At 43.0% G+C, this 27,364-nt stretch overlaps 1 protein-coding gene across 8 annotated transcripts in view; it reads left to right on the top strand.

The window, feature by feature from the left end:
• KANSL1 (KAT8 regulatory NSL complex subunit 1) overlaps positions 1–27,364 on the top strand; it is a 176,875-nt gene that overhangs the window by 64,208 nt on the left and 85,303 nt on the right. For all 8 annotated transcript variants that reach the window (XM_058675336.1, XM_058675338.1, XM_058675339.1 and 5 more), the window contains one exon: positions 4,628–5,999. In XM_058675336.1, coding sequence (XP_058531319.1) covers positions 4,711–5,999 — 1,289 coding nt within the window. In that variant the 5' untranslated portion in view covers positions 4,628–4,710. The remainder of the gene's footprint in view (positions 1–4,627; positions 6,000–27,364) is intronic.

The raw sequence follows: 27,364 nt of genomic DNA, 5'->3' as shown, positions 1-27,364 counted from the left end.
AAGGTCACTACTTCCAGGTTATTTTGTATACCTGGAGTTCTATCTTTGGACTTCATAAGAAAGATCCGTTTTCATTTGTATACGTGGAGTTAATCCTGATGTGGAATGTTTGAAACAGCTGGATATGATTTTTGGTAAGCACACAAAGGGGTACATCAAGAGTTCATGGAAAGATGGAATTAAAAGATGATTTGGGTGCAAAAAATGTTTAATCTCTGCCCGATTTCATAATACACCTTTTCCACCAATTTTTGGGAAACTGTGAACTCTTCCTGTAGTGTTCTCACTTGGCAGGTCTGATTGGAGCACTTCCTGCTCACCCTTTTGACTTGTGAGGAGGCATTTTTGTTGGCATTGTTGAAGATGGATACTCATGGCATCTAATGAGCTGGGTCCAGGGGTGCTGTTGAGCAGCCTGGAATGGACACAGTAGTTCCGTCTGTCAGAAAGCTGTTGGACCCAGGATGTGAACTGCTGAACCTGAGAAGCTCTGTCCTAGAGATACTCCAGGAACTCTGTCCTGGAGTTCCACTTGGATTAGATGAAACAGTGTGGGAAGGAACTGTAGAGGCATGCTAGCTTTACCCGTTATCTTCCAGAGTCTTGTTCTGAGTATTGAGCATGGAGAGAGAAATCATGACTCTCAAGAGTTTTTTTTAAAGATATTTAGTGAGTACAGTTGACATTATCTCCCTAACATTATTCCTTAGGGCCTAGCACAATGGCCTAGTGGAAAAATCCTCCTCTTGCATGTGCTGGAATCCCTTATGGGAGCCACTTCATGTCCTGGCAGCTCCGTTTCCCATCCAGCTTCCTGCTTGTGGCCTGGGAAAGCAGTCGAGGACGGCCCAAGGCCTTGGGACCCAGTACCCATGTGACAGACTAGGAAGAAACCCCTGGCTCCTGTCTTTGGATTGGCTCAGCTCTGGCCGTTGTGGCCACTTGGGGACAGCAGACGGAAGAGCTTCCTGTTTCTGTCTCCCTGTAAATCTGCCTTTCCAATAAGAATAAATCCTAAGAATAGATAGGTCTTATTTTTCATTGGCCATGTGGGATGTTGGTGCTGCAGGCATAGGCTTAGTCTACTACATCGTGATGCTGGCCCCAGTGTATGATTTTTGGTTTTCTTCTTCTTTTTTTTTTTTTTTTAAAGATTTATTCATTATATACACAGAGGAGGAGAGACAGAGAGGAAGATCTTCCGTCCAATGATTCACTCCCCAAGTGAGCCGCAATGGACCAATGCGCGCCGATCCGAAGCTGGGAACCTGGAACCTCTTCCGGGTCTCCCATGCGGGTGCAGGGTCCCAAAGCATTGGGCCATCCTTGACTGCTTTCCCAGGCCACAAGCAGGGAGCTGGATGGGAAGTGGAGCTGCCGGGATTAGAACCAGAGCCCTTATGGGATCCCGGGGCTTTCAAGGCGAGGACTTTAGCCGCTAGGCCACGCCGCCGGGCCCGATTTTTGGTTTTCTATGTTTGTTTTTGGTAGTAGTGTTGATTTAGGGGACATAGAAACATTAAGATTTAATCATTAGAAATAGGAGTTTCTTCAGTAGGCACTTTTTTCCTTCTCTTTCCCCTCTACCTCTGATGCTTACAGTGATACTTTTGAAAGTTCATGGAAAATGTGTCTCATGCACAAACCATGGAATGATTTCAGTGTTCTCTTTGCACCCAAATAAACCCAAATTTTTAATTTTCACAAAGTTTTTGGGGTCCCTGTCAATAAGTAGTAACCACCCTTGGCTGTGCATTCTCTGGGGTTATTGAGACCAAACAGAAAGAAAATGAAATGTATATGAGTAATGTTTGTAGAGTTTCAAAGAGTTAATGGTCAGAGATGTGTTTTTTTTTTTTTGTATTCGACAGATTTGCAGAGTAAAGGAGGGACAGGGAGAAAAATCTTCTGTCTGCCAGTTCACTCCCCAAGTGCTGCAAGGTCCAAAGCCAGGAGCCAGGAGCTGCTTCCTGGTCTTCCACACCGGTGCAGAGTTTCAAGGCTTTGGTCCGTCCTCTGCTGCTTTCCCAGGCCATAAGCAGGGAGCTGGATGGGAAGTAGAGCAGCCGGGACACAAGAAAGTGCCCATATGGGATCCCGGCACATGCAAGGCGAGGACTTTAGCCACTGGGCTACTGTGTCAGTCCTCCTCATGTTTTTTAAGTTGTGAACTTTAAAAAAAGAATTGAATACTGCTTGTCCATTTTGTGTTGTTAGTTTGACCCTCTTTTTATGTATGCTGAGCTGCCTCTGGGTTTTCCTAGGGTTAGTGTAAGTTGTGTAACATCTTTGTCCTTGCCTGAGTTCTCAGAGCTAGGCTATTTCCTGCCGTTGCTGAGGCAGTGGGGTACAACTACTCTTTTCATGTGTTGAATTAATTCGTCCTCTGGAACAGATAATGTGTTTCCTTGCGTTACTAGTATCAACTGTGTACTGATGTTAATTCAAACATGAGGAGATTGAATTAATGGGAGAGGTCTGATCATGATTTGTGTTGATGGAGAAAATGAAATGGACTCAATGTTTTATGACCAGTTACCTTGCATTGAATCTCTATCACTTGGTCTACAAGTAACTGTATTAGCAGTTAGCATTAAATTCAAAATTAAAGATGGGTAAAGCTAATATTACAATTTAGGTCACACAGAATAACATATGCTAAAAGTCCGTAAGAGTAAATATAAGCCTTCAAGATCTAGCTCTTTTATAGAATGTTCGCAGATAGTATTTGTATGTAAATGTTTTATGAAATTGGTCATTTGAGTATTTTTACATTAATGATTTGAATGGCCATAAAGAATCTTGATTTAAAGAGCTTATAGAAATGTTTGACAAGTTGACAGTGCTATCTTTGGGGGAAAGACAGTCTCAACTTGGGGATGCACGTCCCCTTTTCACTCTTAGAAATTGTTGGAACAAAAAAAGCTTTTGTGGGTTATTAATTTGTCAGTAGTGCTATTTTATAAACAGAAATTAAACATTTTTTTGAAGTAAACCTGTAACATATTGTAAAAAGTAGCAATAATTTAATAAATGGCATTGGCATGTTTATTATGATTTAATAGAAAAGTTATGTTTCATATCTGCCACATTTAATTCTATTGTGATATTGTGACATGTTGTTTTAATTCAAGTATATAAAGACAATCCAGCCTCACAGATAATATTAATCATGTTTGCAGAGAAGGGTGTATATCCTTTGACACAAACCGAAATTCAACAGATGAGGGTTAGTTGTAATTTAGAATCTAAAACTGCATCAGTAAATTTTTTATTCTCTTGTTACATTGAAATGATTAGGGTCTTGCACTTGATGGTGCCCAGGAATTTTTTTTTAAGGATTTACTCATTTAATTTTTTGAAAGATTTATTTATTTGTATTAGAAAGATTTACAGAGAGAAAGATAAAAAGGTCTTCATGCACTGGTTCACTCCCCAAATGGCCATAATGGCCAGAGTTGAGCAGATCTAAAGCTAAGGAAAAGAAGCTCTTTCGAGTCTCCCATGCAAGTGCAGAGTCCCAAGGCTTTGGGCTGTCTGCTACTGCTTCTCCAGGGCACGAGCAGGGAGCTGGATGGGAAGTGGAGCAACGAGGACTCAAACTGGCACCCATTTTGGATGGCAGTGTCCCTGGTGGTGGTTTTACACCATGCCATAATGCCTGTCCTTATGAATGATTTTCTAGCAAACATTGATCATTTGGTCACACACAGGGTTATACAGATCCTTCAAATGCTAACACAGTGTATTACACAGTACCAAAAAATCACATCCATTAATGATACCACTAAATAATTAATTAGTTGGGGGTGGGGCTCGGTGTGGTGGCATAGCAAGCTAATCCTTTTCCTGCGATGTGGACATCCCATATGGGTGCCAGGTCATGTTCCAGCTGCTCCGTTTCCAATCCTTCTCCCTGCTTATGACCTGGGAAAAGCAGTATACGATGGCTTGGTTCCTTGGGCCTCTGTACACATGTTGGAGACCCTGAAAAAGTCCCTGGCTCCTGATTTTGGGTTGTCTTAGCTCTGGCTGTTGCAGCCATTTGGGGAGTGAACTAGTGGGTGGAAGAGTGTTTGTTCTGTCTCTCTCTGTCTCTCTGTCTCAACTCTCTGTATATCTTTGGGAAAAAAATCTTTACAAAACTAATTTGCTTTTTAGTATTAGGTGCATGTTCATGAAAATAAAATTGATGGAGCAAAGTGGTACTGCAAGTATTATCTCACAGTTGCTTTGTGAGCAGTTGGTGGAAGTTGGGTTTTCTAGCCAGAAAAATGCAGCCATAGGCATTTGACATACAATTTTTTTGTGAGCCTAAGAAATTTTTTGCTAACATTTTATGCAGTTGTTGGATTTTTGTTTTAATATGGGCTTTAAGTTCGCCAGTGTCAAGAAGCTCAAAGCAGTCTGTAATTCTCTAAGAATGGAAATGTTTGGGCAGCTTTCAGTTTTTGATCACGTATGCTACAAGAAAAGATCCAGTGTTCTTGTGCAGGGATTGTGTCCTCCTGCTCTGAGTTTGATCTGAAGAGTGGCTGCAGAACAGTCTCAAATAGAGCCTGTATTAGAAAAATGTATTGTTTATGAATGTGCCTGTGTTTCTAACTTCCTTTTCTTTTTCTTCTAGTTTGCTCTCAGGGGAGGCAGAAAGGGGCCGAGGAGCTGGCCTCGGCTCCGGGAGAGGCTGGACTTCCTGTCTCTGTGTGCTGAATGGCTGCGATGGCGCCCGCTCTCACTGACGCAGCAGCTGAAGCACACCACATCCGGTTCAAACTGGCTCCCCCATCCTCCACCTTGTCCCCTGGCGGTGCCGAAAATAACGGCAACGCCAACATCCTTATTGCTGCCAACGGAACCAAAAGAAAAGCTATTGCTGCAGAGGATCCCAGTCTAGATTTCCGGAATAATCCTACCAAGGAAGACTTGGGAAAGCTGCAGCCGCTGGTGGCATCTTATCTTTGCTCCGATGTAACACCTGTTTCCTCAAAGGAATCTTTGAAATTGCAAGGAGTCTTCAGCAAGCAGACAGTCCTTAAATCTCATCCTCTCTTATCACAATCGTATGAACTCCGAGCTGAGCTGTTGGGGAGACAACCCGTTTTGGAATTTTCCTTAGAAAATCTTAGAACCATGAATGCCAGCAGTCAGACAGCTTTGCCACAAGCTCCTGTAAATGGGTTGGCTAAGAAATTGACTAAAAGTTCAGCACATTCTGATCATGACAATTCCACTTCCCTCAATGGGGGAAAACAAGCTCTCGCTGCATCTGTTCTTCATGGGAGTGAAGTGGAGGGATCTGAGTCTGGGGACTTGAAGGGGGGTATGACTGATTGCACTCTTCCACACAGAAGCCTTGATGTAGAACACACAACTACACATAGCAATAATAGCACTGCAAACAAATCTTCTGTCAATTCCACGGAACAGCCGGCACTTCAAGGAAACAGTAGATTATCACCTGGTACAAACTCCAGCTCTAACTCGGGGGGCGTCAAAGTAGAGGGTAAAAACTCTCCCTTGTCTTCCATTCTTTTCAGTGCTTTGGATTCTGATACGAGGATAACAGCTTTATTGCGGCGGCAGGCTGATATTGAGAGCCGTGCCCGCCGATTACAAAAGCGCTTACAGGTTGTACAAGCCAAGCAGGTGGAGAGGCATTTGCAGCACCAGCTAGGTGGATTTTTGGAGAAGACTTTGAGCAAATTGCCAAACTTGGAATCCTTGAGACCCAGGAACCAGTTGATGTTGACTCGAAAGGCTGAAGCTGCCTTGAGAAAAGCTGCCAATGAGACTACCACTTCAGAGGGACTTAGCAACTTCTTGAAAAGTGGCTCAATTTCAGAAGAATTGGAAAGATTTACAGCTAGTGGCATATCCAACTTGAGGTGCAGCGAACAAGCCTTTGATTCCGATGTCACTGACAGTAGTTCAGGAGGGGAGTCTGACATAGAAGAGGAAGAACTGACCAGAGCGGATCCTGAGCAGCGTCACGTGCCCCTGTGAGTAGAACCCGTGCCGGTTGTCCTTGTGGATTGTGGGGAAAGGAGGAAAGGCTGAAGGAATCCTCCTGGTGCAGAGAGAGATTCTGCATAGGTGTTCTAGGTTCCATTTGTCTGTTTCCTAATCTTAGGTAGGCTGTTATGTTTAGGTTCTAGTGAAAACTGGAAGATACTTGCGTAGTGTGTGTGTTATAGGCTAAAAGGCCTTGATTTCCTTTCAAATCTTACTTACTAAGAAAAAAGCAAGATAACTGATTTGCAGAATTGTACCAATACTTTCACAGTGAACAATTTAACTTTCTTTTGAAGCTTTAGGACATCTTGGTTAAGTGTTTGTGGCTTGACTATTCAGATTTTGTTATTTCTAGTAAGTGGAGACAAAGGTTTAGTTGACCTGATTATACTGGAATTTGTAGTTGGTTAAAATTGAACTTTCATCAGAGCGCAAAACTGGTTTTTAGCTTTTTCTAGCACTTGGATTTTCTTTATGTTGTAAGGACAGACAAAAGATGTTTGAGAGTATTTTCTTGGTTGCCTTGCAGTCCACTTTCACAGCTTGTTGATTTTCCTAAAAGAGCCTGCGTTATCAGATTCATGTTTTTATTTTCTCTTGGCTAAGTGTATTGGCACAGCTTGGATAAATCGTTCCTGGTTTTTCCGCATTTGTTGGGGGAACTGGGGGAACTTTTAAGCAGCTCTTCATGAGTGGCACTGCAGATTAGCATGATGGAGCCCAAAGAGCCTCATCTTATTCTTGCCTACCAGTCCCACCTTTATGTACTTCAAATACACTGAGAGGTCAGTGGATCTGTACTAACAGGCATTATGAGAAGGGACACAAGAAGTTACAGAACAGGAGCAGGATAGTTTGGGTAGAGATACTGCTCTCTGGATTGTGAGAGAAGGTTGGAATGTGCGTGTTAGAAACATTAAGTTTTCCTTATCTGGTGATTGGGTGACTGAAAAGGGTTACTGAATTTTTCTCTGGAGGTCTTGATTAAACAGCTGTGTTTTTAAGCAGACTACTTAGTTTCTTAATTTTATTTATATTGCTCACATGGATTACATTGTGTCATTTTTATTTTGAGAAAAGTCTGGATCATTTTTGCTGAATTTCTTGTAACTCCAGTTCTATAATGATTTGTTGGCTTATTGTACTCATGTCTACTTCCATCTTCACGTTCAAAGCAGCTGCGTTTCAGAGGTTTGCTGCTGTCTCCCTTTAAATGGTTTATTAGCTGAAGAAAGCTTGCCAGTAGCTCTGACATCATACTCGGTGACTGTACTGCCCAGGTGAAAAATACCTTGGTGAAGATTGTTTTTAATGTATAACAGACATTATGGTTGAAGCATTTTAAATTGTTACGTTCTTATTTTGTATATTTAGAACTGCAAAGTTAACTGTTTTCAAAAGATACATTATATTGAAAACATTTCTGAGTTTTGGTAATGTTATTGGATGAGTGTTCCAGTCTGATGAAGTGAAAATAGAGTGCTTTTCTTACTGTAAAAAAAATAGGATAATGACTTGATTTTCTAGAACTAGTCCATTCATTCATCACTTCGTTTGGAGCTGTCTTTTCACGGAAGTGTGTGGTGCTTGGAAGAGTGTGAAGTATAGGGACAGCCAAGGTGAAGGTGTCATTTTGAGAAATTTTGGGACTCTTTTTAAGTCAGTGAAGTAGTGTTTTTAAAAAGTGAATTTTCATGTTTCAAACATGTTTAAGTAAAGACATTTGAGCACTAAAATTACTATCAAGTAAATGTACTTTTTGCACATTATAATGTGTTTAAAGCCATCAGAATGTATTTGCAACCTTAAACTTCTCATTGAGCAGGTGTTTATTGATGTCTGCACTCACATTTGGCCAGGTAGTATGCCTAGAAGCATTGCTTTCGTTAAAACAAAAAAATAAGAGAAAAAGGGAAGTTGTTCCTTGGATGTTGAGAAGTTTTCCTTTTGTTTTATAACACTACCTCCCAAATCTGCTTACATTGGTAACAGTTGAGTCCTAGAATGAGAAGTTGGTTAATCTTTTGGGATCCTAACTGATAAGTTTCTGCTTCCTTGGTGCCCTTAATCCATTCATTTGCAAGGGACACATTGGGCTAAATTTTCGCTGGGTAACTAGGAAATTATGTTGAACAGGAGACTATTGAGTAGTTGTTTTTAAATGATGTTTTTAAATTACAAATGGATCATTTCTCTGAAAATTACAAGCTCTTCTCATAGAATTGTGGCTTTTTTCTTTTTTCCTGCCTCCAAGAGGGAAAACAGTGAACCTTTAAAAGTCCTTGACTCTTCTAGCAGTTGTAAGAATTGTTTCTTATAGTTGAAATTTTGGCAAATATTATATATTTGTGTATTGCTGAAAGAAACCAGTTTGAAAAAAATTTCCCACCTTATTTGTCTAATTATTTTCAGTTGACTGATTTCATGTTTGCTTTGACTCTTCCTAAGGTGTTCCATTTATCTTTCTTTTGTGGTACAGTGGACATATATAATTGTTTATTTGAAAATTCTGCATTATCTCAGATTTGTTGTGACCAGTTATGTCGTTGTTTACTAATGTCACCTTGGAAGGCATGGGGATTTAGAGATCATCTCCTTGGTTGAAATTAAGGAAACTCTGTATGTGTGTGTGGTGTTTTGTTTTAAACCTGTGTGTTTTAATAAACATTTCAATGCTTGGTTTTGGTCGTAGAAGTAGAGGTATTACATATGTGAGCTTGTTGGTTAGTATATGCTCATGTGTTTGCTTTCTTTCACTTAGGGTTTTTATATTGCTCTGCTTTCCTCTCTGAGTTTTGGGTTTCTTTTTCTTCCTGCTATTTTTTGTTTTTAAAGATTTATTAGACAGTCAGATACAGAGAGGAAGAGCTTCCATCTGCTGATTCACTCCCCAATGGCCAAGTTGAGCCAACCCTAAGCCAGCAGCTTGGAGCCTCTTCCAGGTCTCCCATGTGGGTTCAGGGTCCCAAAGCTTTGGGCCATCCTTGACTGCTTTCCAGTCAGGGAGCTGGATGGGAAGTGGAGCTGCTAGGATTAGAATCAGTGCCTGTATGGCATCCCAGTGTGTGTAAGGCGAGGACATTAGCCACTGATCTAAAGTACCGGGCCCTCTTCTGCTGTTTTGTTATGAATTTTAGGATCTGTTTTTCATTTTGCTTCAATTTGTTTTTTTTTTTTCTGGGCCTGTGCTGTAGTAAGTGCTTGCTGTTGAAGTAATTTTTCCAAACAGTGTCTCAAGTGTGGTGTTAGATCAGTAAGGTACCTGAACCACATATGTAGACTTTTCTTCCCTAAGTATCTTTGTAAGAACCTCAGGGAAACAAATGTGCTATCAACAATACTTGTATTTTTTTTGTTGTTTGTTTGTTTGTTTTTTAAGATTTGTTCATTTTATTACAGCCAGATATACACAGAGGAGGAGAGACAGAGAGGAAGATCTTCCGTCCGATGATTCACTCCCCAAGTGAGCCGCAACGGGCCGGTGCTGCGCCGATCTGAAGCTGGGAACCAGGAACCTCTTCCGGGTCTCCCACGCAGGTGCAGGGTCCCAATGCATTGGGCCGTCCTCAACTGCTTTCCCAGGCCACAAGCAGGGAGCTGGATGGGAAGTGGAGCTGCCGGGATTAGCACTGGCACCCATATGGGATCCCGGGGCTTTCAAGGCGAGGACTTTAGCCGCTAGGCCACACCGCTGGGCCCACTTGTATTTTTTCTTAAGCTTTTAGTCTGTTTTAACCTGGATACTGTAATCTGTGTTCAGTAGGTTTCTGCTTCTGTTTAAAATTTATGTCTGTTTGAATGATGGAGACATAGAGGGGTTTACTGCTTCACTCCATTAGTGGCTTAGCGGCTGAGGCTGGGCCACGGAAGACAGGAGCCAGGAGCCTGGGACTCTAGGACTCTTGGTGTGTCCCAGGTGGGGAAAAGGACTTGAGAACTTTGGCTGTCTTTCATCACTTTCCCTGAGGGCTGTACGGGAAGTGAAGCAGCTGAGACTTGATGCTCTTGTGAGATGCTGGTGTCGTAGCAGCAATGCAGCTGCACAGCGCGCCATCCTGGAGGTTTTTGTTTTCTTGTTGGTTTTTGGAAGTTTACTGTCAAGCTTATAGGTCTTCCTGTTGGGCATTGTTATTAATTTTCTTTTTAATTTATATTCATCTTCATTTTATTTTAAAGGTGTAAAGACAGAGACCCACCATCTGCTGGTCACTCCAAATGCCAGTAGCAGTCAGGACTAGGCCACACTGAAGCCAGGAACCTGGGGGTGTTTGTGCATCTCCCACATGGGCGATGGGGCCCAACTGCTTTAGCTTATCATGTTCTCTGTCCCAGGACGTACATTAATGATAGCGGAACTGGAAGCAGATGAGCTGGTACTCAGACCTGCACTTCAACGTGGGATGCAGGTGTTCCAAGGAACGTCTACACAACTGCACCAAATGCCTTCTTTTGTTGGATCTGAACTTGTGCTGTATTTGCCTAATAGCCTCCTGAAAGATCTGTTCCGGATCAGAGTTGAGTAAAAAATAAGCTAGGTGCTCCATTTAGAGACTCTGAGCACTTAAATTTTGGACATTTTTTTTTCTTTTTTTTACTAGAAAGTCAGATAAACGAGAGGAAGGAAGATCTTCTGTCCAAAGATTCACTCCCCAAGCGGCTGCAACGACCAGAGCTGACCCAATCCGAAACCAGGAGCCCCGAGGCTCTTCTGGGTCTCCTATGCCGGGTGCAGGGTCCCAAGGCTTTGGCTGTCCTGACTACTTTCCCTGGACACAAGCCAGGGAGCTATGGCAAGCGGGGCTGCCAGGATTAGAACCAGTGCCTGTATGAGATCTCGGCACTTGCAAGGCAAGGACTTTAGCCACTAAGCAACAATGTCAGGCCCTCTGTACAGTCTTGATTGCAATGACTTTTCTGTACTTCAGGTGTTTGTTTTTTTTCTTTGTTTGTGTGTTTTTTAAGATTGATTTACTTGTACTGAAAGGTGGATTTACTGAAAGGAGGGACAGAAAGATCTTTGACCTGCTGGTTCACTCCCCAAAATGTTGCAACAGGTGGTGCTAAACCGATCTGAAGCCAGGAGCCTCTTACAGGTCTCCCGCCCAGGTACTGGGTCTCAAAGCATCCTTCTGCTGCTTTTGCAGACTATAGTAGGGAACTGGGACAGGGAGCAGGTAGCATCCAGGATACAGACCAATGCCCGCTTGGGATGCAGGTGCTTGCAGGCCTGAGAGTTAGCCAGTTGAGCCATCGCGCCTGCCCCTTTACTGGGGAATTTTACTTCACAGTTAGTAAAGCTCTCTAAGTATAAATTTCTAGTGTTTGGAGGTTTTGCTGTTTAGACAGTTTAGAATATTGTATGTATTTAACTACTATTTGTGTATATATTTTAACTCCTCCTGATGTTGCCAAAGTTGCGATTAATTTTCCATTCTCCTAGTCTTCCTGTTGCAGAACTGTGGGTAGGGGAAGGTATTAGGCAAGTGACCCAAATCATTTTCTCCACTAAACCCTTTTAAGTTAAAAACTGGCAGTAGATGATAAATCATAACCTTTTCTAATTAAACAGAGGGAATTGAATGAAAAATGCCTCTCGGGAGCAGATTATTTCGAAATGTGTGTCTTTAGATTTTTTTTTTTTATCTGAAAGAAAGAATTACAGAACTGGAAAGAGAGAGATCTAAAGTTTCTGGTTCAGTCCCCAAATGGATATAACAAGCAGTGGTGGGCCAGGCAGAAACCAGGAACCAGGAGCTTCTTCAGAGTTTCCCATATACGTAAGAGGACCCAAGCTCTTGAGCCATCCTCTGCTCTTTTCCAAGGCACTTTATCAGGAGTTCAGGGTTGGTTGACAGGAATTTAAAGAAAGGATATTACAAATGAGCCTCAGAGGGTGGCCAGGATTTGGATAGTTTCTTTTGGTGATGGCCTGTTGATATAAATAAGTGTAGGCAGAAGGCGAAGTACAGACAAGGAAGACAGAGACCAAACAGTTGGAGTGTTCTGTGACTGTGGTATAGGGAAGAGTGAATAAAAAGGTAATTCAGGAGTGCTGGGCCAGGCTGAAATCAGGATCCCTGAACTTCTGTGTTGCCCATGTGATTGGCAGGAATCCAAGACTTGGGCAGTCATCTGCTTCCCTGGCACATTGGCAGGAATGTGGATCAGAAATGCAAGTTGCTGGGACTGTATGTGTCACAATCCTTGCCCCTCCCTACCCAGTTTGCAAAGTAACTGTAACAGCTCTTGAGGGTCCAGGTTTTTTTTGTCTTCAAGATGGAGGTCCCCATATTCCTTACAAGTTCCAGCAAGTGTTACAAGTCAGTGACTGAGGGCCCGGCGTGATAGCATAGTAGTTAAAGTCCTCATCTTGAATGGGCCGGGATCCCATATGTGTGCTGGTTCTAATCCTGGCAGGCCTACTTCCCATTCAGCTCCCTGAATGGGCCAAAGCCTTGGGACCCTGCACCCACATGGGAGACCCGGAAGAGCTCCTGGCTGCTGGCTTTGGATTAGCTCAGCTCTAGCCATTGCGGCCACTTGGGGAGTGAACATATGGATGGGAGATCTTCCTCTCTGTCTCTTCTCTTTGTATATCTGCCTTTCCAATTAAAATAAATAAATCTTAAAAAATAAAACAAATCAGTTAATGAACTTTCAAGAGATCTTCTGTAAATAGACCATGTATGAGGAGACCTCACCTCCTTAACTGGCATTATCTGGAGTAGGAGTTTGAATGCCCTGTATCTCTTGTTGATCATTGGCGCTGGCTCCTGACTCCAGCTTCCTGCTGATGTAGATGTTGGATAGGGGTGTAGGGGAGAGGTCAACAGTGAAGGCTCAAGTAATTGGTCCCCTCCTAGGTGGGAGATCTAGATAAGTTTCCAGCCATTGTGGACAGTTCAGAAGTCAGTCAGTGGATAGGAACTGTTGCTTTCTGCTTTTAAGATAAAGAAATACAAAGCATTTTTTTGGAGGGTATTGGGACTTGATTGATGCAGTTTAGGTCTCTGTGGAATGCTCACTATATGTTGGCGTAATAGTAGACTAGGAGAGAGAATGACTTGCCTGTTTTCATGGGGAATAGGGTAGAGAGGTAGTCACTTAAGCATATTATATGCATCATAGAATTACAACTGTGGGTGCCACAGGGAGGCAAGGTGAGAGTGCTCAGAGGGTGTATGTCAGTGTCAGCGTGTGGTGAGGATGAGACTACTCACGAAGTGACGTGTAATCTGAGATTTCAGCGATGAGAAGGAATAGGCAGGAATGGAGAGTTTGCTGATTATTGAAGAACCAGCATATGCTAAGCCTCTGTAGATGGAGAGTTCTTGACAGCTTTCAGAAAACAGAGCAAAGTGTGGCCTGTTTAATGGAGTAATGAGAGATGAGGCCTGAGAGGTAATTGGATGCAGATATCCAGGTGCATTGTTGCTCTTTCTTTCTTTTTTTTTTTTTTTAAGATTTATTTATTTTTATTGCAAAGTCAGATATGCAGAGAGAGGAGGAGAGACAGAGAGGAAGATCTTCAATCTGATGATTCACTCCCCAAGTGGCCGCAACGGCCAGAGCTGAGCCAATCCGAAGCCAGGTTCCAGGAGCTCTTCCGGCTCTTCCAGGCAGGTGCAGGGTCCCAAGGCTTTGGGCCGTCCTCGTCCTTGACTGCTTTCCCAGGCCACAAGCAGGGAGCTGGATGGGAAGTGGAGCAGCTGGGATTAGAACCGGCGCCCATATGGGATCCTAGCACATTCAAGGTGAGGACTTTAGCTGCTAGGCCATCACACCGGGCCCCTGTTACTATTTCAAATTTAAAATTTTACTGTGATGGTGCCGGTGCAGTGGTTCAGTTGGCTAATCCTCCAGCTGCTCCGCTTTCCACCCAGCTCCCAGCTTGTGGCCTGGGAAAGCACTGGAGGATGGCCAAGTCCTTGGAACCCTGACTCATGTGGGAGACCCAGAAGAGGCTCCTGGCTTGAGATTAGCTCAGCGCTGGCCATTGCGGCCATTTGGGAAGTGAACCAGTGGGTGAAAGATCTTTCTCTGTCTCTCCTTCTCTCAATCTGTGTATGTCCCCTTCTCTCTGCAAATCCGCCTTTTTCATAAGAATAAAAATATACATTTTAAATTTTATTGTGAAGCCACTGACAGGGTTTTGCAACTGGATATTTGAAGAAGACTGTGAAAGGATTGAAGGTGGATTTAGGCTGTAATGATCTCTGGGATAAGTCGTGGTGAAGAAGGGCATGCATTTGATTGGAAGTAACGGGTAGGTTGGTGTTCAGAGAGGGAAGATTTTTCTGATGATGTTAACTAGATTGAATAAGTTGGTGGTGAAAGATGCTATTGGATGGTGTGGGTGTTCTGTAAATGTCATTCAAACGGTTTCGTTTGTGGGCTATACCCAGAGTTCCCATCTCCTTTTCAAGACACCCTGGTATGTTCTGTCAGCATAATAAAATACATTGTACCTAGACAAAAGGAAAGTGTGTGGCCACATTCTATTATTGAATAGTGTTTTAATTAATTTTCATTTCTTACTCTCTGCCTCAGTATTGGCCAAAATGGGTTATTTTGCAAGCTGGGCAGAAATCCATAATCTTTTATGTTTATATAGTGAGTTTTCTACCATGTTCCTAGGAAAATTATGCTCATAAGCTAAATGTAAAGAAAGGTTCAAATTTCATTTTAAAAAATTCATTTATTTTTTTATTGGAAAGATAGGAAGATCTTCTATCCTCTGATTCAACTTCCTAAGTGGCCACAGCAGCCAGAGCTGAGCTGAGCTGAGCTGATTGGAAGCCAGGAGCTTCTTCTAGGTCTCCCGTTCAGGTGCAGGGTCCCAAGGCTTCAGCCATCCTCAACTGCTTTCCCAGGCCACAGGCAGGGAGCTAGATGGGAAATGGAGCAACTGAGAATACCAGCTGGCATCCATATTGAATCCTGGTGGATGCAAGATGAGAATTTAGCCAGTAGGCTATTGTGCAGGGCCCAGAAACTTCTAAGTTCTTTTTTTTTTTTTTTTTTTTTTTTTTAAAGATTTATTATTATTTCATTACAGCCAGATATACAGAGAGGAGGAGAGACAGAGAGGAAGATCTTCCATCCGATGTTTCACTCCCCAAGTGAGCCGCAACGGGCCGGCACGCGCCGATCCGAAGCCGGGAACCTGGAACCTCTTCCAGGTCTCCCACGCGGGTGCAGAGTCCCAAAGCTTTGGGCCGTCCTCAACTGCTTTCCCAGGCCACAAGGAGGGAGCTGGATGGGAAGTGGAGCTGCCGGGATTAGAACCGGCGCCCATATGGGATCCCGGCGCGTTCAAGGCGAGGACCTTAGCCGCTAAGCCACGCCGCCGGGCCCACTTCTAAGTTCTATAAAGTCAAAGAGCTCAATATGCAATAAGCAGAAGCAGAAAATTTACCAATTCTTTTTTAAAGATTTATTTATTTTAGTTAGTGATTCATCTGCTGCTTTAGTCCTTAAATAGCTACAAAGGCCAGGCTGGGCCAGGCTAGATCCAGGAGTGAGGATGTTCTTCCCAGTTTCTCATGTGGACTGCACGAGCCCAGGTCCTTGGGCCATCTCTCGCCGCTTACTTTTTTTTTTTTTTTTTCAGTCAAAAAAGGCTTTGTTAGGTTGTATAGTCACTCTTTCCTCAAACAGATGATAATACCTATTTTACCAATTCATGATTTATACTCTTTAATTAATAAGAATATAAATAAATTGGATTAATTGCAAACGTAAATGAAATATGACATGTATTCCTGTGTTTACCACTTGCACAATTACACTGTAGAGATGAAAATAAATGTGAAAGGATGTGTCTGTCACTAGGATGTGTATCATTCTCAAAACAATCACGCTACACCTTTCCAAAGTACCTGGCAGGTTACAACATGCTCATATTTGATCATCAGAAGAAGACAGCAACATCAAGCATTTATACCAGTCTTCGGTAAGAAAATATCTAGTGGTTTCTGAAGTATCATAGCCTGCCAAAGATGTTTGATGTATCACTAACAATCCAACTGGAAGCCTAAAGGAGATAGGAAGGATGGCACTCTATAATGAAGACTGCAAGAAGAAATCTATAATGGCTGTGCATATCCCAGGCCTGTTCCGGGGTGCAGTTCTAACGGGTAAGGAATGAGATGCTGGAAACCCTGAAAGTCTGGTTTCGGCTCCATCACAGGGAGCTATTACCGTGCCTACCATTCCTCTGGGCTGTATTGATTGATGTAGCTACCTCAAGGTAGCAACGGCTTGGGGACTCGGTGCAGGTCCTGGGAGAATCCTGGGGCCTTGAGCAGCCCTTCTGTCCTCGCATTTGGGTCAGGCCAGCCCGGAGCTCCTCCTTCTGTCTCATGCTTCCTGCTGCTGTTTCCTTGTTTCTCAACACTGTGTCACAGCCAATCCGCTGCTCCTCTCTCGCTCACATCACTTCACGGTGTGACGCCTTCCACAGGTGAACATGCTGCTAGTGGACCCCATCCTCGGGCAGCCCCGCAGTCCTGGACTCCCACCTCCAGAACTGAGTCGGATTGTGCCTGTGTATAATGCACCCAGAATGTGTGGTATTGTGGACTGCAGAAAGCAGATTGAAACAGGGAGGTTTCCTGGTCTTGATTTCACAGGTGAGAAGCCTGGGGTCAGGAGAGGCCACCTGTTGAAGCTGGCTTGCCAGGAGCCAGGCCTATCCCAGAGTGGCTGCAAGGCCCTGGGCTCCCTCCAGTGGACCCCAGCCCTGTCCAGCCTGAGTGCCGGCCTGAGTGCTGGCCGCTGCCCCCATGGGGCTCTCCTCAGGGCGAAGGCCTTGTCACTCACTGGCCCTTCAAAGGACCGTTGCCACTTCCCAGGAGAACTGCAGAGAGGTGACCAAGGCCTGCGTTTTGGGGAGGATCTGCCGGATGTGTTCATGAGACACAGTGTGGGTTTGATCCAGAAACTGCGCTCCAGGCTCCTTCGCACCGGCCAGGACTGGGCTTCTGGAACCACCTGCGACTTCCCGGGCCACCTGGAGTCTGACCCAGCCCTCCTCTGGTGCTGGAAGCACAGCCATCCTCTTGTGGGGAGGACTCCGCCCACGGCCCCCACACCCTCTTTGCCCCCCCCCCCCACCCTCTTTGCCCCGCGGTGGCGGCTGAGGGGGGCTGTATTTGGGATACTCTGGACCCGTCTTTTCTCTTGCTGCTTTCTTATGCCATTAGCAGGAAGCTGGATTGGAGTAGTCAGGGTAGGAACTAGGCCCATTTGGAATGTCTGCATCACAGAGAGGCTTAACTTGCTATACCACAGTGCAGGCCTCAGTCTTGGTAATTGTGATTCCCATTAATTAAGGCTTGTGACAACTTGCTAGTTTGATTTTTTATTTTATTTTATTATTTTTTTAAAGATTTATTCAGTTTATTGCTAAGTCAGGTATACAGAGAGGAGGAGAGACAGAGAGGAAGATCTTCCATCCGATGATTCACTCCCCAAGTGAGCCGCAACGGGCCGGTGTGCGCCAAGAACCAGGAACCTCTTCCGGGTCTCCCACGCGGGTGCAGGGTCCCAACGCATTGGGCCATCCTCGACTACCTTCCCAGGCCACAAGCAGGGAACTGGATGGGAAGTGGAGCTGCCGGGATTAGAACCGGCGCCCATATGGGATCCTAGCACATTCAAGGCGAGGACTTTAGCCGCTAGGCCATGCCACCGGGGCCCCACAACTTTTTTTTTTTTTTTTTAAGTAACTTTGTTAATGTCACTTAGTTAATAATAGACCAGCATATTATTGTAAGCAGCTTATCCATAGCCTGGCATAAACACTGACTGTATTAATGTAAATGGGATCAAGTTGTCGTTTAGATTGGGTTGATGAAAAGAGATCTACTACCTCCTGTGAACTCTCACTTGTAACTGTATTCAGGAAACTAATGTCATTTGGTAATGTGTATTTTAAGGAAACATGGTTCCAAGTGGGTGTAGGGGCACTAGGACTTGGATTGGCTTTTGCTGCTTCCCTGGCTCCTTAAAAGGGAGCTGAATAAGAAGTGGTACAGCTAGGACTTGAATTGATATAACACAGTAGAGGGTTAACTTGCTACACTCCACTGTCAGTCCCAAGAAGTAAGTTTTGTAGCTGTGTTTTCCCCTGCACCTTCACATTGAAAAAGAAGTATTAGAGTTAGACATTATATACTCAGTTTTAGGTGTAGATATCGGCATTAAATGCTGATATCTTAGGAAGGAGCAGTTCCTATGGGATTAATTGGTCAGAATATCTGAGAAGAGATGAAACTTGTTTTGGATCCACAAGGAAATAAGTAGGATATGTTGTCAAAGGATGAAAAAGGTCTAAGTGAGGATATTGTATTGGGAATTGGTGAAAAGAAGTATCTACCGAAGATAAAAGGTTCAGAAAATTGGAAGGGTAGGTTGGGCTCACATGGTTTTTGAATGCTAATCCATAATGTATTCTTGGTAATATTTGTAAGATATAGTTTGCCATAACTTAAAATGTTTGATAAGAAAACTCCAATCTCCTAATACTACAAATTGAATATTTGCTCACTTTTATCTCCCCTGAGTTTAGAATCAATTTATCAGCCTACTTAAATCATGTTAGGGTTTGAATGATGATTGCTATTGATATGTCTATTGATTGGTAGGTATGACGTCTTGACTTTAGGTCTTCCAGAGGTGTCCTATTTTTCTTAGGTTTTTGATGCTCAGAGTAAAGTTCAGATTCTAAGGTTTGCTTATTCTTTGTATCTTACAGATTTCAATACTGTTAATAATAAGGTTGATATCTTGTAGGAAAGTATTGCTTTTGGGGAACATTGTTGTGGAGCAGTTGATTAAATTGCCAGTTGGGATGCCAGCATTCTGTATCATCGGAACACTGATTCAAATCCTGGGTGTTCTGCTTCCAGTGTAACTCCCTAATAATATGGCTGGGAAGGCAGAGAATGACCCACATACTCAGGCCCCTGCTGTCCCCATGGAAGACCTGGATGAGGTTCTCAGCTGCTTATTTCAGTGTGGACCCAGTCCTAGGTGTTGGAACCATTTGGAGAGTGAACCAGTCTCTCTCATTGCCTGCCATCCTCCATCTTCCCTCCAACCCTTATTCTTAAGATTTATTTAATTATTTGAAAGGTGGTTACAAAGAATGGAGACTCACTTCTGCATCAGTTGGTTAACTCCCCAAATGACTGCAATGGCTGGAGCTAGTCAGGTCCAAAGCCAGGAACTTCTCTGTGCGTCACATAGGTGCAGGGACTCATATACTTCGGTCATCCTGCACTACTTTCTCAGGTACTAAATGAAGGAGCAGCAGGGAGTTGAACCAGTGCCCATAAGGAAGGTTAGCACTGCAGTCTGGCTTTTTTTTTTTTTTTTAAGAGTGTGAAAGAGTACTGATTTACCTGTCTTCTGAAATTACATGATTTGGTTACGTGAGCCATTCATGTAGCCACAGTTATGTTCCTTTCCACTTTTTCAGTACAAGAGACAAGTGCTCTCATTTACCAGTTTACACCCCTCCACCCGCCAATTTCCCCAGCTGTTACCTGTCCTGGAGCTGGGAACTCAAGCAGCTCTCCCAGCTGGATAGCTGGGACCAGTCAGTGAAGTCATAAGTGAAGACTTGAAGCGCTTGGATAGGGTGCATGGCTGTCTTCACTTCCAGGCCACATGTTTAGACCCACTTAAGTGGGTCTTTGCTTGTATTTTACATTTTCTGTAATGAATCTTTTTTTTTTTTTTTTTAATTCCCTTGATGAATCAGTTTAGATCAGGGATCTGGGTGATTTAACTGTTTTCTTAACCACTAGGCCAAGCAACCATCCCAGAACTATTGTTTGCAGAGTACCTTTGTAAAAGATTTGTTACAGGTTGTGGGAACTGCATAGATTCATTTCCCTCTTCTTCCATACTTGTGTGGTATTCCATAAATGACTTTGTTTAGGCAGGATTTTTTAATAGAGACATTGTTGATGTTTTGGGCTGGTAATTCTGAGCAGCTGGTGTCTGCACTTTAGTATGGTTAGTAGCATGTGAGACCAAACTCATTAAATACCAGCAATACCCTCCCTTCTACTTGTGATGACAGAATGTGTTTCCAGACATTGCCCAATGTGTTCTGTGGGGCAAAATCACCACTCTTGGTTAGGTTCCCAACCACTGGACTTGAGTCTTCTGTCATATCAAGGAGAAGGTTCCTGGTGTTCACTTGTTACATCAGATGCCAAGAATGTATGTAGCAATGTTTTGGGTTACGTTTTTAGAATTTTCATTTTATTCAAGTGGCTGACAACACAGAAAACAGAGATCCCTCTCATCTGCTTCCCGAATGCTAGCAACAGCAAGGCCAGCCAGTCTGCAGTCAGGAACCTGGGACCCAGTGCAGATCTGCTGTGTGGATGGCCATCATCAGCTGCCTCCCAGAAGGCAGAGGAGCAGGAGTAGGAGCAGCCGCTTTCTTATAGGATGCAGGTATCCCAAGTGGTGATGTAACCACTGTTCCAAAAGTCTGCCCCCTCAGGCCAGTTTTGTACCATCCTCCAGTTACGTAGAAGGCTTTGTGCTGGTTTTGTAGACTGAGAAGCTAAGTTTGAGATGGCATTATTGCAAACCATGAAGTAATGGATTATTTTTGTTCTGATTGTTCTTCTCCCACCACACCCTCATACTGTTAACCATCCTTAAGAATTTTAATTCATACAAGTTTCATTCTTAGGATTAACTATCATTGCTATACAAACAGCAAGTCCAGCTGGTAAGACTGCATTAAAAAAAAAGAAACAAAAAAAAACACAGAACTGTTGCTTAAGGCCTGACAGGATGACTCAGTGGCTGAATCTTGTCTTTGCAAGCACCGGAATGCCATATTGGTGCCGGTTTGGGTCCTAGGTATTCCACTTCCACCCAGTTCGCTGCTTATGGCTTGAGAAAGCCTTGGGACCCTGCAGCCCTATGAAAGACTCAGAAGAAGCTCCTGGCTCCTGGCTTCGGATCTGCTCAGCTACAATCCTTGCAGCCACTTGTCAAATGAACCAACAGATTGAAGATCTTTCTCTCTCTCTCTCGTTCTCTCTGTAAATCTACCTTTCTAATAAAAATAAATCCATTCTTAAAAAAATGTTGCTTAAGGGCCCGGCGGCAGAAGATCTTCCTCTGTCTCTCCTCCTCTATGTATATCCGCCTTTCCAATAAAAGCAAATAAATCTTTAAAAAAAAAAAATGTTGCTTAAAGTTTCTGACTTATCTTATGTGCTTGCACCCTGTTACTTCTCTCATTTGTTAGCTCTCCACAGTCCAGGATTTAGAAGGAATGGGTTCTTAGTGATTCTGATTATCTGAATAATAGTAAAATAATAATAATAAGTGCCACTGTGGACTTTAGCATCTCTGGATTGACTTATTCAACAAATAATTAGCATTCTAACTTATATTTTACATTTTGCCAGTCCCCTCTTTTTTCTTTTTAATTCATTTACTTTTCTTGCAAAGTCAGATATACAGAAAGATCTTCTGTCCATTGATTCACTCCCCAAGTGGCCACAATGGGCTGGAGCTGTGCCAAACTGAAGCCAGGAGGCAGGAATTTCTTCCGGGGGTCCCATGCGGGTGCATGGTCCCAAGGCTTTGGACTGTCCTTGACTGCTTTCCCAGGCCACAAGCAGGGAGATGGATGGGAAGCGGGGATGTTGGGGCTGCTGGGATTAGAACCGGTGCCCTAATTTCCTCTTTTTAAAGTCTACCTTAGTGAGTATGTAAAAAGTAATTTTTCACTTACATATTAAAGAAATGGAAGAGGAAAGAGTGTTTTATTGCTCACTTTTCCTGATGGCTGTCATGCCAGAAGTCGAGCTGTGACTAAAGTCAAAATTTAAGCTGGAAACCTCATGTCAGGAACCCAATTGCTTGAGCCATCACTGTTGCTGCCAGGGTCTGGATTATCAGGAGGTTTGAAAATGGAACTGGGGCAGTGAGATGGGAGATAGCAGGAGTCTTAACCGCTGGACTAAACACCCGCCTCAGGCCTATTTTCTTGAAAGTACTGTTATGTAAAGAATTTTAATTGTAGAAGTATTTTCTTTGAAGCAATAACACCTGTTTCTTATCAGTAGAGCTTAAAGTGCTATAGGGAATGAAGGAATTATTCAAATAGATTCTGTCCAGAGACCAGGAAGAGGTGATACTGCACAATTCATTGTGATATGAAATACAGAAGGATCAAACATTGTCATAAAGTATGTAAATAAAATGCCATGCATGATTCTGTTTAGGAAGTTTCTTGTTTTCTATTTTAGATCAGTTTGAAAGGCAAAGACAGAGAGACAAGGTCTTTCACCTGCTCTTTCAGGGCTGGACTAGGCTGAATCCAGGAACCAGGAACTCCATCTGGAGCTTCCCTGTGCATTAGCAAGGAGCTGGATTGGAAAATAGAGGACTGGTGCACTCGTGTTCATATATAGGGTGTCAGCAACATGGGCGGTAGCTTACTGTGCACCATGCCAGCTGAGGTAGAGCGACTCTTTTTGGTGAATATATGGGAGTGAGTTTTACATTAGATGTCAGAGAAAAAAGGAAAGTATAAATGTTTGGAAGGAAAAAGGAGGGAATGACATTCCGTGTCTATGTTAAGCAAAAACTTAGAATTGGGACAGTGTAGGGAAACCACAGTCGAGGAGTTTGGAATATGGGGCTGAGAGAAGGGAAATAATCACAGGTAATGATGATTAGACCTTGAACATGACTGTCAGAGTGTTGAACTCTGTTTTATGAGGAAAGAGATTTTTTTAGAAATCACTGATTTTATGAGGGAGTTTAGGAAGGTTATTTGTTGGTTGAAATAGCAGAGCTAGCAACTCATGCCCTCCTAGGCCAACTGCAGCCTGAGGCTGATTTTATTGGAGCACAACCATGCTCATTTACTCACATGCTTTGTTACTGTCGGTTAGAATTGAGTAGCTGAGACTAAGATTTTTATAGCCTGCCCCCCCAAAAAACCCTGAAATATTTAACTTCTGGTCATTTGCAGAAAAAGTTTGCCAGCCTCTGATTTAGAGAGATGAAGGTAGACTTCTGTCCAGATTCCTGGTTGGGTCTTCAGTTCCTTCTGTACCTTGTAAACACAGGTTTCACAGGACGTAGCTGCGGGCTCTAGGAACAGGAAGCATGTGACAGAATGTTATGAAGATAGTGTGCATTGGGATTTTCATAACTATAAACCTGTGTATTTATGTCAGATGAAATAAAGGTTAGAGTTTCAGTTCTAGTAAAAAATGAGGAAAAAGAAATGAGATTTTATGGAATCTGAAAGTTGATTCGATTCATGAGTCTAGGAAAAGGGGTTAGTTTGTTGTTTCAGTGTAAGTATTTGAGAATGATGGCTTCAGATACAAAAGGCTTAATGATAAATCATTGTGTGTTTCATTTGTGCACTGTTTAGCAGGGCTTTATGTGGTTCATGTTTGGAACAGTGGTTACGATGCCACCTTGAACTTGTCCACATCCCATATCAGAGTTCCTGATTTGAGTCCCATGTCCTCTACTTCTGTCCAGATAACTTCTAATGCACACTTGGGGTGGCAGCGAGTGATGGATCAGATCCTTGAGGCCCTGCTGCCCACCTGACAGCTTGGGGTGGCAGCTTCAGTCTGCTTCAGCCTGGGCTGTTAGAGGTTTTTGGAAAGCAAGTAAGTGGATAGAAGAACTGCCCTTTCCACACAAATAAAAATAAATAATATAAAGTAAAAAGACCTATGTGAAGCATTAGTCAGTCCTCTGACTTGAGAGTGTGGATTTTTTGTGCTTTTCCTAAAGAATATGTTAAATATTTCCCTCTTGCTTATGATAAGGGGTGGATTTTTCAGTGGTCTAACCACATAGGAATAGTATGGGGAATATACGAAAAATGTATGTGATACTAAATACATGTGAAAAAGTCAGTTGTCCTTTTTTATGTTTATTTTTATCACTTGAAAGAGAGAGAGGGAAAGAGATCTTTTCAGCTAGTGGTCTATTCCTGAAATGCTTGCAACAGCCAAGCTGGGCTGCGCTAGAGCCAGGAACCTGAAACTCTATCCAGGTCTCGGATACTAATATCAGAGACTCGATACTTGAGCCTTAATCTGCTGCTTCCCAAGATACTTTATTAGGAAGCCAGGTGAGAAGTAAATTAGCTAGGACTTGAAGTGGTACTCTACTATGGGATCCAGATATCCCAAATGATACCTTAATCCAATTAGAACTTCAAAAAACCGGAGCCCAACACAATAGCCTAGTAACTAAATCCTCACTTTGCACCCATCATGATCCCATGTGGGCGCTGATTCCTGTCTCAACTGCTCCACTTCCTACCCAACTCACTGCTTGTGGCCTGGAAAAGCAGTAGAGGATGGCCCAAAGCCTTGGGACACTCCACGTGGGAGACCTGGAAGAAGCTCCTGGCTTGGAATCAGCTCAGCTCCAGCCCCAGCCATTGCAGCCATTTAGGGAGTGAACCAGAGGACAGAAGATCTTTCTTTGTATCTCCTTCTGTGTATAACAATAATAATATATATTTTTAAAGAAAGTTGAAGACTGTTAACTCATGCCTCTTCTAGTGTTGATGTTAAAAAATACAGAAAATTTCAACCATAGTAGCTGTTACTTATTGCTTGTATGGTCAGATCTGTGTGCTAAGCACTTTAGGGCATTTCTGCGAAGTAGGTACATTATGTTCCTACTGCACTTGTGTTGCTATTGGGAAAGCCGGGGTTTAGAGTAATTGCTTATGTTCACAGCTGCCAAGGCCAAGGTTACTTCTACTCAAAATTCATGTTTTCAGTTTATATTCATTAAAAATGCCACAGTGTTTTCATTTTATTTTTATTAGTAATTACATTGCATATGTGACACAGTTTTATAGGTACTGGGATTCCCCCTACCCCTCCCCAAACCCTCCCCCATGGTGGATTCCTCCACCTGTTGCATTACCACAGTTAAAGTTCACATGAGATTCTTTCATTGCAAGCATATACCAAGCATAGAGTCCAGCATCTTATTGTCCAGATAAGTTCAACAGCTTGTTGGGGAGACCATCTCTGGTCTGAAAGTAGAGCCAGCAGAGTATTATCCCGGTCATTTAAAAGCCCCAACATAACATCAGCAACAATTTATAACATTATGGAATTAATTGACATAGTATTGAGTAACCAACATGTTGGACAAAAAATGCAAGTTCTTTAACACAATCTGCGACTCCTTCATTGACATTTCAATTTTAGTTTATATGCAACCGGGTTCTATACACCTTAAAATGGCTATAGATTGCTATTCAGATGTCTCGTGTGTATTTTCATTATAGTATTTAGTATTTTATAGCGTTGAAGCATAATTTTGCTTAACCTGGCTTTTTTTTGGGTAGTCTAGACTGGCTTGTAACTGTAACAGGACATATGTCAACAGTTTAGGTGCAGAACAGTTTTAGGAGGGGTGTGCAGAGAAATCCTCAGTAACCTGGTGAGGAGTAACTAATCCTTGTGTCCCACCTAGTAAGGTATAAGTGAATCCACACTGACCGTTTCCTGTCTAATTCTAAGCTTTCCTTGTTGTTCTCTATCTATTCTTGAGTTTTTGTTTGTTTGTTTGTTTTGAGGGGTTTCCAGAGCGATCCTGATGGTCATTGCGAGAAAGAGGGTGGGGAACCAAAGTAGGAACCAAGCAAGGACCCGAGAAAGCTCTCCTTCCTAGTCCCCAAGGAAGTTTACTGTTCTGTTTCTGCGGACTGCTCAGGGCTCCTGGCTGTTGTTCTGAAGCCCTTGGATCCTGTGAGGAAGGATTTGGTCTTCTTTCATCCCGTGTGGTAGATCCAGATGGGAGTGGATGACCTCAGAGTTCTTGGCCTCCGAAGGCACTCCAATTCCCTGTGGTCTCCTTGGCAGTTGGGATGTAGTCCTTGGTGCTCGTACTGATAGTCCTTGGTGAGAATCCGGGAGTCTTCAGGGTTGGGATACAAGCCTCCTCTTGTCCCCCTGCTCTGCTCTGGGGTACCCCCTGCTCTGTGTATATGACCTCCTGCTAAGAGGTTGTCAGGATCGCTCTTAGTTCCCCCTATATGTCTTTGTAGTTTAACTATTGTCTAATGCTGATTCGAGTCTGTTGTCTATGAGTTACCAGTTATGATCCTGGTAGGTTATATTTCACGTCTTTTTTTTTTAATATATATTTTATTATATTATTTATGTATCTGAGGTGAAGGGGGATATTGAGGGAGAATCCCCACCCAGTCTCCCACCCACCCAAGGTCCCAGATGTGGGGCATGCTGAGATACTTGCTCAAGTGGTCTTAATTATTTCACGTCGTCTTTACACATTCTAGGGAGATGGAAGATTTCTCTGCTCTCCCGCCCCATTATGGAATAACATAGGGTATTAAAAGTATATTAGGTTTTATAGTTCTTTGATGTAGTTCATAAGCAGTCTGACTCACATTGATTGGTACGTTGGTTACTTCACAATATCTGATTGCATGTGAGATAGGCTGTTTGAGGTTGAGATAATATTACATTTTACAGGTACTGTTTTCCATATTGACATCTTATCATCTTAAATTAAGGCAAACATGTAGAAAAATACCACAGTATTTTAAAAATATACACATTCCTGGGACTTTGTGTGGTAGATTAAAATGCCTTTTGGTTCTGATTTTTTTTTCAGTGTGCAAAGTAAGATTTACTTAGAATATTAAATATGAAAACCTGCACATCATCTGTCGGGGGTTGAGGGACTCCAAGAGAGGAAATACTCCGATTCTGAATATTTTTTCAACTTCATATTTTGGATTAGTATTAAGAGCTGTGTACTGTCATAAGACTGGATGCCCCTTTAATGATGCTTACTGAGCAGTGTAGCCTTTTTCCTGTGAGTCTTGCTGTCTGTAAACCAGAGTTGTACATGGTTTGATGACTCGCTTGGTTTCCTATGGTTTATGTAGTGGATCAAATGAGTGTGTGAAAGTTCCTATTAAAACTTAAAAGGCTATTCAGAAACTTATGCATGAGTGGTGTGTTAATTTTTGAGCTTTTCACAATTCAGTTTCATGATGATGAGTACTTAAATGGGTTATGTTTTTTAGCTGTCCTTACGAGAGAACAGAGTGAGGTAAAGGGTTTAGAGAGGACAGACTGCAGTAGCCTAGCGGTTAAAGTACCTCGCCTTGCATGCACAGGGATCCCATATGGGCTTGATTTGTGTCCTGGCCACCCCGCTTCGCATCCAGCTCCCTGCTTGTGGCCTGGGGAAGCAATCACGACCAAAAGCCTTGGGACCCTGTGCCTGTGTGGGAGACTGAGAAGAGGCTCCTAGTTTTGGATCAGCT

The sequence above is a fragment of the Ochotona princeps genome, chromosome 17 (assembly GCF_030435755.1).
Source record: "Ochotona princeps isolate mOchPri1 chromosome 17, mOchPri1.hap1, whole genome shotgun sequence".
NCBI lineage: Eukaryota > Metazoa > Chordata > Mammalia > Lagomorpha > Ochotonidae > Ochotona > Ochotona princeps.
This window is presented reverse-complemented; position numbering and strand designations above follow the sequence as displayed.